Source organism: Acyrthosiphon pisum, unplaced genomic scaffold (genome assembly GCF_005508785.2).
Source record: "Acyrthosiphon pisum isolate AL4f unplaced genomic scaffold, pea_aphid_22Mar2018_4r6ur Scaffold_21966;HRSCAF=25449, whole genome shotgun sequence".
Taxonomy (NCBI): domain Eukaryota; kingdom Metazoa; phylum Arthropoda; class Insecta; order Hemiptera; family Aphididae; genus Acyrthosiphon; species Acyrthosiphon pisum.
The window spans coordinates 297387-309361 of NW_021771488.1; the positions used below are offsets into that span (position 1 = coordinate 297387).

Consider the following 11975-nt stretch of genomic DNA (forward strand, 5'->3'; position numbering starts at 1 on the left):
TTGACGCTTTAAAATTATAATTAATGATTCGAGCGGAAGACCTTTGGGACAAAAACGAGGAGATTGGATATAATATGCTACTGGAAATGTTGTACGCTAAAACGTACACATAAAATGTTTTTTTAACCCGCACGCAGAAGAGACGAGCTCCTTATCTCCAGGGTCGGCCGAACCTGTGAAGAAGCGGAAAAGTGGACATCACAACGGATGAAAAATATTAATCCAGAAACTTTTTCGCCTTTTTAATGAATGCTTATTATTTTTCCTCCAACTGGCTAAACCAATTATCCAACGCTGCTCTTTCTCGTGCTGTAAGGCTCATACCTTTATTTATGCGTACAAATATATTTTTTTTTATCAACAAAAACTTAATTATATATTTTTATCTTGTTGTGTGCGAGTTTTGCGCGATAATTAATGTTTTTTTTATCACTTTATTCTCATGATTTAAATGTCTAATATATATGAAATTATCGAAAAGGAAATAATATAATTGAAATACTATTAAATTTAACAACAACGATTTAAATTTTATGTCTTGTGGTACACATAGTTTATTAGCATCAAATGTTTTATTCGCTTCTTCGACGACGATATTATTATTATAGTATACACTTCTTGGTCTTACACTCATTAAAAATTCAATTACATTTTAACTACACAATTGTATTTCTGTCTCGTGGAAAATAATTTACCACCACGGATATACAATTATATTTTGTTCGTCAAATGGAAATTACAAAGTCTCTATAACATCGAAAATGTACAAGGTCATTCACTGGCCATGCTTATAAAAGTTAGACCCATTTTATTCTTAAATAATAATGCACTTATCGACATATTCCGTTTTATTAGTTTTTAAATAATATAGGTACTATATAGTATCATATTTTCAGATCAGTCATCTACCAAAATGCATAGATCCAACAAGGCTTAACCAGGTATATCAATCATTGTTCCGTCACATTTTTACTGCAAAAGATTTATGTTCAGTATATTATTTTTTAGTTTGATAATCAATAAACTTCATATGATATTAAAAATACCATTCTTTGTTTTATAATAAAATATTCGTTATATTATTTTTCATATTTTGTTTAATACCTACTAATTTTTTATGGTAAATATTTTATGCATCTATATATTATAAAAACTACAACTGGCTCTCTCCAATATTATCTTATAAAGGTAAGAAACTAAGAAATATTAATTTAACATAAAATTTACTTTTTCTTAAATAAAAATCATGATCCAAAAACCTTCATGTTCTCACTCCCCGATAAAATATTGTATATTGTTATGATAAAGTGAAAAACGAGATGAGTTAAAAATAACAGATTAACTTATCAACATGCAATAATATTATATACATAATAAAAACCAGAATATAATCAAAATTAATACTATTTTATTGTCTCACCTTCGTAATAAATTATACTTAGGTATACCTACTAGGTATTTTAAATCTTCTATTAAATTATTATTTTATTCTTTTAACTAATTACAATCATAGTAGATAATATACGTAATAAATGTTTACAATTCACCTATAAATATTTGTTTAAATAAGTAAATGCTTTTTTTTCACAATTTAAAAGATTTTTTCACTAATTATTTATTTTATTGCAACATCTAAGCACTATATATTACACATTTTAATGAAAAATAAGCAAAGTAGTAGTGCTTTTAATGTTATGAACAACTGAGTACCGGATGATTGTGTTGATCCTGTTTCAGTCTTTTCAGTTAGTATAATTGTGGCGCCTGGACTTAGATCAATCCACTCTGCTGTTAATAATGATTTTCTAAAAATTAAACACTATATGAATTTGCATATTGTATATTGTTGTATATTATATTAGATTGCTAATATTATTTGTTTAATGCAACAATCCTCCACAGTGGAATATTTTCTCCTTAGTTTTACAAAATTATTATGTACTAACCCGGTGTCAAAATTCGAATTTATTGATCCAACAACAACAGTTAAAGAGTCACACAAATTTGATATTTTGTCTGATAAACGTACACGCTGTGTATAATTTGTATCCATGTTGATAATTAACGTGTAATTCTCATGGCCTGGTAAAAATCTGTAATAGTTTATGAAATCATTTTTAATAGGTACTCATTGATTTCTAAAAACTTTCTAATTTAACTATCATAATATTGAAAAGAGGAAAAATGTCAAGACCAAAATGAATACTCTATAGCATTACGGTAGGATTTTCTTTTTTTCTCTCAAACAACCAATTTATAAATAATATTTAAAATACTAGCTGATATCGTGCATTTCATTGCCCATTAAATGTACCAATTCTATATAACTCAAACTTTGTTCAATTCATTATTTAATATTCGGTGTATGGTGTTCAAAACTTATCTTAACTATTCCGTTGCCTGGAATAAAAATTCTGATTCGCAGCAGTATATTAGCAGGTAAACATTCTACCTGCGGTAGATCGCAGAACCCGTGCTGTACGTGTTTGTACGTAGGTAAGTGTATGATTTAACTCTAAAGTATCAAAGTTGTACCAAAATTTTACGTATTCCACCTGTGGTGGATTAATATAATCAATTAAAATAAAATCCTAACCTAACTTAACCGTACTAATATCAGATAAATAAAATAAACCAAATTTAACCATTTTTAAATTAGCCTGTCTTCTTCCCAGAGGTCTAATCTACACACAAACATTCATTTATATGCACACATATATATATATAGGTACAGGATGTAACAGATAGAACTGACTTTTCGAATAACTTTTGTTTTAATCAATATTTAAATTTTTTTTCATATATAATTTATAGCCACTTACGGTACAGTATGTGTAATAAAAAAAAAAAAATTTATTTTTTAATACCGAAAATTTTAAATTTTAAATTTGATTAAAATTTTTTTGAATAAATTCAAAACAGCCAATTTGTGAATCTGATTATAAGAACTATTTGGATTGTAAAAACATTTATCTAAATCAAGTAATTTTAAATAATTTTTTAAATATTAATATTTTTTTGATTAAATTAATTTGGAACGCTATAACTTTTTTAGCGTTCCAAAAAAAAAAAAAATATCCAATCTTGTAAAAATATGAACCACATTTTTTTTTCTAATAAGTAGACAAACTAATGAATAATTTTGTATTACATTTTTAAATCTAAGATTTAAAACGAAACATTTTTATGAATTCTCAACTCAAAATAATTTGCTAATTTTCGTGATTTTTCCGTATTTTGTCAAGATTTGATCTTTAAATGCTTACAAATAAAAACTGTGACTAAGGATTTTAAATATTTTTCAAATGTCATTGTAACAATATAGTAGGAGCCTTGTATTAAATTTTCAAGCTTTTTTACACAACAAATAAAGTTTTATTGACAGTTATAGAAAGAAAGACTAACAAAATTGGAAACTGAAAATGTCCGTAAACAGTTCAAAACAAATCAAAATATTTTGAAAATTTTATCGTGTGTAGAAAATCTTAATATAAACAACCAGTGAAAATTTCATATATATACGGGTATTTGTTTTAGAGTTACACCAAAAACCAAAATCGATTTTGTGGAAAACTGATTTTGTGTAAAAATTCCTGTTTTTCCTTAATTTTTATGTTGTTTTTCCCGGCGCTTTTGAAAACTATTGGAAATTTCAAATTTTGACCTCCCTAATGCAGTAACTAGATTTACTTTCCCATCGAACAAGATAGGTACTGTTGAAGAAAATGCCCCAAACCGTGACGATAGACACAAAAAAAAAACACATCATTGTAAGATCAATACATTAATTGTTCCACTCAGAATCTATAATTATTTTTAAATATTGTCTTATAACGACTTAAAATTATTAGTCATAAAAAAAAAAAAAAAACCAATAACGTAAATTGTTGTCGAGATAATACGAATAAGTACGTTTTTAGATTAGTTTTGAAGCTAAACTACATAATAATCATTGCTTATTTACCTGTTCAAAACAAACACTTTATTATCGTTAAAAACATCAGTCGCCAAACCTCCTCTTATAAACGTTTCAGACTGTCGTAATTTCGATACTGATTTGAAAAAGTTCAAATAACTTTTAGGATCGTAGCTTTCAGACTGCACATTTCTCGTGACATAATCTGGGTGTACCGCGATCCATGGTACGTGTGTACTGAATTCTAAATATTATAACGTATTATTTAGTTATTAATTCATAAAAAGTGACATAATGTCAAAAAAAAAACATTTTTTTTTTTTTTTTTCAGTATTATTATTGTTGGTTATTATAGATAGTCACATCTCTTGATCTATGTATTCCTTACATATTAAGTATAATTATACAATGTGTCCCGTGAAGAAATTATCGGCCGGCATCATATTATGATAGTATACCTTAAGTTATAGAAAAAAAAACTCATTAAAGAGTCTAACTTTTTTATTTTTTTTATTCAACTTTTTTTAAACAAAACCTAACCAATCTTGTACATTTGCTGACGTACCTTCAACAATTTTCAATTTTTATCATTATTTTTTAAGCTATTTTATTATGCTGTAATCTAACATACATAGTTAAACCAGAAATGTATAAATTATTTTCATTAAACTAAAAAAAGTAAAAAAAATTAGCAAATATTAGAATTTTTAAAAGGAAATCGCGTAGGTATAACTCCAAAATAACGCAGTATTTACTATACAGTTTTTATTTTTATTTTATTATTCAAAAGAATTCTACTATTTTTAATTTAATGAAAATAATTTGTACTTTTCTGGTTTGATTGTTGTATAATAGTCGATAGCACGATAAAAAAGTTTTAAATAAAAAAAAATTCTATAAAAAATTTAAAAATGTTGAAGATAAATCAGAAAATTTGTGGTAGGTTTGGTTTGTAGAAAAGTTGAATTGACCATAACAAGAAAATTTAAAAAAAATTAGACCCATCTTTTAGGTATAGGGTTTTTTTTTCATAACTTAAGGTATACTATCATAATATGACACCGGTCAGTCACTTCTTCACGAGACACACTATTTTATTTTAAATAATTTAATAATGTATAATAAAATTCTACATTAGTACTTACAAGTTGGTAAGATAACTATCTTACCATCTTGTAAGTACTCCATAATTAAGTAGATATAATGTTTTAGTAGAAAAAAAGAAATATTTAGTTTGTTCATACTGTCCAGAGTACCTATATGTGGCTTTATATAGGTGTATAGGTACTATTCAACTACTACCAAATTCATTTATGTTTTTAGATACTGAGAAATGTCATGCTTAAATGTCATAACATTTTTTTATTAATATTATTATCTTAATTCTTAACACTAAAGGCGACAACAAATGAACAAAATATTTGTATGACATAGGTACCTATCACGTAATATACAATATGCATTAGCTCCCAAGTCCAAATGATTTTACCTATTCGATAGCTACCATGCAGGGGTGGATAGGCCCATGGGGAATAAGGGATTTTCCCTGTGGGCCCCCGTCTATGTTTATGTTGGGGGGCCCACTCGGCTCTACACTTTTTTTTTTTTGCAGAATAAAATATTCACCAAATAAGAATAGTTTAAATTTATATAAATTATTATTACTTACTGTTATTTTCAACAATATAATAATAGCACGACAAGTGAAGGATTACAATTTTTATATTAAACAAATAATAATAATAATTAATTTTTATTATAAATTGTATTTCCTCATATGATGTTTCCCCAGCCTCTCACCAAACTAAAAATACATTTTCGCACGAAACATTTTATTTATAGGTAAAGGTGTTAGATCTATGCGAGCGAAGTGATCAAATTTTTTTTCAGTTAGGCGGCCCCTTCAAATATTTCCCTGTAACATAAATACTACCTATCCACCCCTGCTACCATGATAATGATATAATATGCATATATTTTAGTTGTTGCTCTAATAATGTGAAATTGGGTGTCCAGACGTCCCGGTTCCTTATGTTAATAGTTTGACCCGGTTTCCGGAATATCTTTGTCACATTATGAGGATTACCAGAAATATAATAATAATATCTTAAGTGCTATATTTCAAAAATATAAATTCTTTTAAGTAGCATACAAACTGCAGATGTACAATGATAATGTTTTTATCTTAAAATTGTATACCTACTAGGTCAATTCAATGAAATATTAAAGCGATTAGTGTAACAACACAACATTGGTTCTGCTGAATGCAAATTTTATATATTTCGTACGTTTACTAGGCCGAGACAACACTTATAGGTGTGACTTACACTTTTAAATAATAAACTAATATATACGACTATAATGTTACATAGATATAAGATATTTGGAATCGTAGTGAGTATTTTTGAGACGTATTGATTATAATACCACAATAATAGGTACCTACCAGCGTATTTCGTATCATCCCACTGCATAGGTCCTCTTGCACAATTCGTTTTATCTGTTATGTTTTCCATTCCGATTTCTCCTCCATACAGAACTATGGATACACCCGGTAGAAATAAAGACAAAGCGTTCAATCCATCAATTAATTCTTTACCATAAGAAGAAGGAAATCTTGGTTGGTCGTGGTTTTGGAGCTAAATTATTATGTTGAATTATTATCAAAATATTATTAAGAACCGTAATAATAACACATTCAATGTGATATTATATTTAAAAAAACACTAATTTGTCTATACCTGGGTAATTAAAATAATTATAGTTTGAAGATTTTTAAATTATTTTTAAAATATATATATACTATTATTATGAACGTATATTATAAGAAGATACCGACACTTCTTAGAACGTTCAGTCAATTAATAGTTTAAAATATAAATATTTCGAAAATTAAAATTAATCATTTATAAATATATTACTAATGATGATATCAAAAAAGTCCACAAGTAAAATAGAATTATATAGTTACCTACCAATTACAATTTAAAGATATGTCAAATATTTAAAAATAAAATAATTAGTATGATATATTATAACTTAAAATATGAAATACCACTGAATTAAATGTTGCTCCAAATGGCATTTTAGCTATCCATTTTTCTATTTCCCTCTCAAAATCGTTCGGAGTATAATTACTTGAACCATTCATTAAATAAAAATTTGATGGTACTTCAGCTCCACTAGTGTAATAGTTATATAAAACACTGTGATTGGAATATGATTCAGTCATTATTATCCTGAAAGGAGATCTTAATTAAAATTATAATGACATTATTAACGATTAGACCCTAAATGTAAAATACGTTATCTGTAGCAATAATTAATTATACATAGCCACATAGATAGTTTGCTAACTTTAGAATCCATTGCAAATATTGTGTAATGGCTATTAAGTTTGCTTATATTATACTTTTTAAGATTTCTTATATTAAGGTGTATGCTATCTTCATGTTGACGCTCTGTAATATACCCATCGTGCACATTATATAATATTATATACCCTACGGATTTGGTACACAGTGATAGTGACTTTGTAAAATATGTTTTACTTAGCAAATAATTGCCTCAATCTATACAATTGTAAGGAAACAAATTGCATATTGGGTAATCCACATTTAACATACGAAAATCATGATTTCAAACATTATTAACATTTTCGAATATATTTACAAAATTTTAATTTATTAAAAAACAAAAATTTCACAATTTAAAATTTATGTATAAAAGTCGAATTTTTAACTAGTATTTTATGAGTTATTGTAGTAGGTATTTAAAGTCTAGATGATCCGAGTGGAGTGGTATATAAATACACTTTAAAATATTGGTCAAATACTCAACTTATCTAAACATTAAAGTTTAAATAATAACAATTAATAAACTACTCGTCCGAATTTTGATTTTTGTAGATTTAAATACTCTGAATAACATCTTGCTTCGAAATATAAAAATTTAAAAATATATATTGTCATTCGAAAGATTACAAAAAAATCACATGACAAAGATTAAAAACAGTAAAATATTCATTTTTTTTCCAGACATGTTGTTTTGTAAAAGAAACATTTTCAAAACCATTTGTGTTTTCTGAAATAATGAGTGTATTACCTCGTATAATATATTAATATATATTAATTAATAATATTTTGTATGAGACTATATTATATGATTTAATTATTAAAACAAATGTCCAGTACCCCCCCCCCCCCCCCATAAAGATAAATAAATATCAAACTAGAAATCGGTCTAATTAAATACCTGCTTTCAAACGATAACTATATTAAATTAATTAGATAATTTCTCAAACCTTGTATGATGATCTTTTTGTTTGAATTCATCTAGTAATAAACGCCATTCTTTAATCAAATCATATACTTCGACTTGATCTCCTGTATAAATATGATCTAAACTAGAATAATCAAACACTGGATTATTATTATTTAATATTGGTTCGTCTCCCATTGATTCGCTTTCGTATACATGTTTTAACGCATCGATTCGAATACCATCAATTCCTAATTCTATCCAATAGTTCAAAATATTCTTCATTTCTTCGTGAACTTTTTTGTTACGAAAGTTTAAATCGGGTAAATTATAAATAAACTGTGTGTAATAAAACTGTTTGCGAGTATTATGCCAAATCCAAGAACTGGAGTTTCCATACATCGTTTGCTAAAAATAATTGAACATTAATTAATAAAACATGTATAGGTGATACAAGGGGTGGGCTAAACTGTTTGATGTTTGAAGAATCGAAACAAACCGTAGGTGTTCGGCTTGAGTTCAAAAGTCAAACTTAGATTTTAAAAAGGCTATCTGAAAATAAATTGGATATGTAACGAACTAAAAATGTTTTATATTTTGGTTTGACACAAAACTAAAAAGTGTGATTCATTATTTAATTCAAAAGCCCGGTTCGACTTCAGTTCGGTATTAAAAAAAAATATTTTGTACAATTTCGGTTTGATCTGGAACATATATCGTTTAATTCGAGTTCGACATCACACTATGAATTATTCGGATCGACATACAATTAAAAAGTTAAGTACGAAACCATATTTTTTAGTTCAACCCATCTCTAATATGTAAATATATTAGCATATTTATATTATTATAATACAACTAGTTGAATTACCCGGCTTTGCCCGGAGAAAAATTGAGATTGTTCAACTTATTTTGTGTGTAACTCACTGTGAAAGCAATGGCCTTTTTAAGTGTAAATTATATTATATTTTAATTTACAGGCATCCTAATCGGCGTTTTCCGTGAGATGCACTTGTAATTATGCGATCAGTATATATAAGGTAGACAATCTACCTACGGTTAGGGTAGATTGTAGACCCCACGAGGTGCGTAGGTAAGTGCATAATTTTACTCTTAAGTATCAACGTTTTATCAAGTTTGACGTTTTTACTTAATTCAACCTAAGGAGGATACTAGAATAGGATACAATGCGGTGGTTTTTCATCGTCCGGGAAAAATTATCAATTAACACAAAATCCTAACGTAACCTAACCGCACTAAAATCCGATGAATAAAAATGAACCAAACATTCATATGTATAGATATATAAGTAATCAGGAAAAATAAGAAAGGAAACAGTTTAACAAATTGGGCCACCAATACCGTGGATTGAAACTTGAGACATTCAACACTAAAATACATAGAAGTGCCACTGCGCCAAAAGATTAATCGCATTTAATAAAATTTCGAAAGTTATTTAATCGCATTTAGAAAATATCTTGGCTTTTAAATTTAGACCCAGTGGTTTGGGCAGTGCGTTGATCGATATATCAACCTTTCAACCCCTTGTCACCTCTTTAGTTTACGAATTTTGAAAAATTCTTCATCAGTGGGTGTCTACGTTTTAATACGAAACTACTTCCAGCAAGACGGTGATGGGCCAGTCGTCAGGACAAGACGTTATTTTATAAAGGTACATAATGATATATAAATTAGCCTTTTTCAAGTCTATAGTGGGACATTTTGACTCTGGGGTACATTGGTAACGTACCTGATATTTTGTCGTAATTTCAAAGGATTAAGAAACTGTTTAGACTAATATATTAACTGATATGAATATAACTGATTTAGAGCTGTTTATATATTATTTAACTAGATGATACGTTAACTTTTAATTTAACTATCAAATTCTACATTTACAAGTGCAAGAAAAAAGTAAGCTACGGGAGAGAATATTTGTATATTACATTTTAAACATTACCCAGTTATTTGGCACGATGGGAGTTATACTGTTATTTTTTATCACTTCCTTTTGATTTTTTGCATCTTTCCAAATATAGTAATCTGCATAATGAGTATCATTATTGACAGACTTTTTAAACCAAATGTGTTTATCACTGCTATGATTAGGAACAAAGTCCATGATAACTTTTAAATCTATAATATTATTATTTTGTATTATATTTAAATATAATTAAGTGATAAGTATAATGGTTTGAGTTTAGTTCAATAATAATTCAACTATCCAGTTCAAGACTGCAATAACTAAAAATATAACAAATCCGAGTTATGTATACCCTCTTATGACGATTTCAGTTCAAGAACGCAATAAAATATAGTTAAATTATTGATCACGAGACAGAATTCTCAATATTATAATTTACATTACGTTACGTAGAAAAACAATATAGAAAACGCATTATTCCCGATAAACCAGTATTTTGAGTTGTTGCAGTCTTGAATCGGATAGTGGAATATATTGTTGTATAAAAAACAACATACACATACCTTTTGAATGTGCAGCATTTAAAAGATCTTTTAAATCATCAATTGTACCAAAAACATCGTTTACTTCTAGATAATTGGTTATGTCGTAGCCACCAGATTCTAAAGGTGATTCGAAAAATGGCGTCATCCAAATAGCGGTTACTCCTATATCGACAAGGTAATCCAATTTTTGAGTTATACCTGTTAGTGGAAAACGATTTTTTTTAAACAAAATTAAAATAAATATCAGTTACAATATTAATAAAAGGTACCTTTAAAATCGCCTGATCCATCGCCATCTGAATCTTTGAATGACAACGGGAATATTTCGTAAATTACAGCATTTTGCCACCAATCCAATTCAACAGTTGGTCGTAGTATTTCTTTACAATACATTAATTGTATGTTACTAATTAACAAAAGAGTCCAACGCATTATTTTATTAGCTATTATACCATCTAAAAACAACACAGCGATTTATACTTTAGGGCTGGTGTAAAAGTTTACTTCATAGTGATTTCATAATTACTTGTAATTAAATAGTTAACTATTCGTGTTTATATGTTTAGGCAGTGTTCAAGACTGGTTAGAAGTAGAAAATAATTATTTGTTCTACTTATCTAAGTTATAAACCCAACCCATACAAATATATAATACTAACTTAAACATAATATAAAATTGGATTACAAGTGATTTTATTGGCTCTTTAATAAAACTATCGTATACAAATATTAATAATTGTATCTACTTAATATTTTACGGTTTATTCTCTGCTAAACACTAATACAACTAATCATAGATTGCCAGTCCACTGCGTGCTCGCTAATATTGAAACAATAAATTGCATTATACTATATTATAAAATTATAATTACTGTTCTATAAGCCAGCATTATTATTCGGTCTCCAAAAGTAGTAAACTAGATATCTTGCAACGAACATAGTAAAACTGGGATTACAAGCTTCATATATATTATCATACATTTTTTTTTCAAAATACACTACTAACGTAAGGTACAATTTTAGATAGCATTTATAATAATTTAACCTTAATTCATAATAATTATTGTAAATAATTATATATGTATTATATTTGTATAAATAATAAATAGTTATAATAATGGATTTATATTAGACTATTGGTTTGAATATCTAAAAATTGTATCTCATTCTCATAATTATAGTTCACAGCTCAAAATATTATAATTATTATTATAATGTCATAATAATATAATATACCTACATGTTTTTTGATTATTAGTTATTACAATTGTATATCATTACTTTTTAACATAATACTGGCCATTGAAATTTGTACGATTTGTACGAACAAT

The 11975-nt window shown here is 27.1% G+C and overlaps 1 protein-coding gene across 3 annotated transcripts; it reads right to left on the minus strand.

The window, feature by feature from the left end:
* Window positions 1-1585: 1585 nt before the first annotated feature.
* Window positions 1586-11295, minus strand: LOC100569942 (maltase 1-like). 3 transcript variants are annotated; one of them, XM_016803516.2, is made up of 10 exons: window positions 11172-11295; window positions 10915-11100; window positions 10664-10843; window positions 10137-10312; window positions 8220-8584; window positions 6972-7155; window positions 6363-6555; window positions 3965-4160; window positions 1947-2093; window positions 1586-1805 (listed from the first exon to the last, which is right to left on the minus strand). In XM_016803516.2, the coding sequence occupies exons 2-10, from the start codon at window positions 11075-11077 to the stop codon at window positions 1640-1642; spliced, it is 1770 nt and encodes a 589-aa protein (XP_016659005.1). In that variant the 5' UTR covers window positions 11078-11100; window positions 11172-11295; the 3' UTR covers window positions 1586-1639. The 3 variants fall into 3 exon arrangements, with proteins under 3 accessions (XP_016659005.1, XP_008181896.1, XP_029348489.1); XM_008183674.3 differs by having other exon boundaries at window positions 10915-11051; window positions 11126-11225; XM_029492629.1 differs by having other exon boundaries at window positions 10915-11228.
* Window positions 11296-11975: the final 680 nt, after the last annotated feature.

Coding starts and splice junctions, on each gene's coding strand:
- LOC100569942 (XM_016803516.2), bottom strand. CDS start 11,077: ATGCGTTGGACTCTTTTGTTAATTAGTAACATACAATTAATGTATTGT. Junction 10,844..10,914: donor TGGATCAGGCGATTTTAAAG/GTACCTTTTATT, acceptor TTCCACTAACAG/GTATAACTCAAAAATTGGAT. Junction 7,156..8,219: donor CAAAAAGATCATCATACAAG/GTTTGAGAAATT, acceptor ATCTCCTTTCAG/GATAATAATGACTGAATCAT.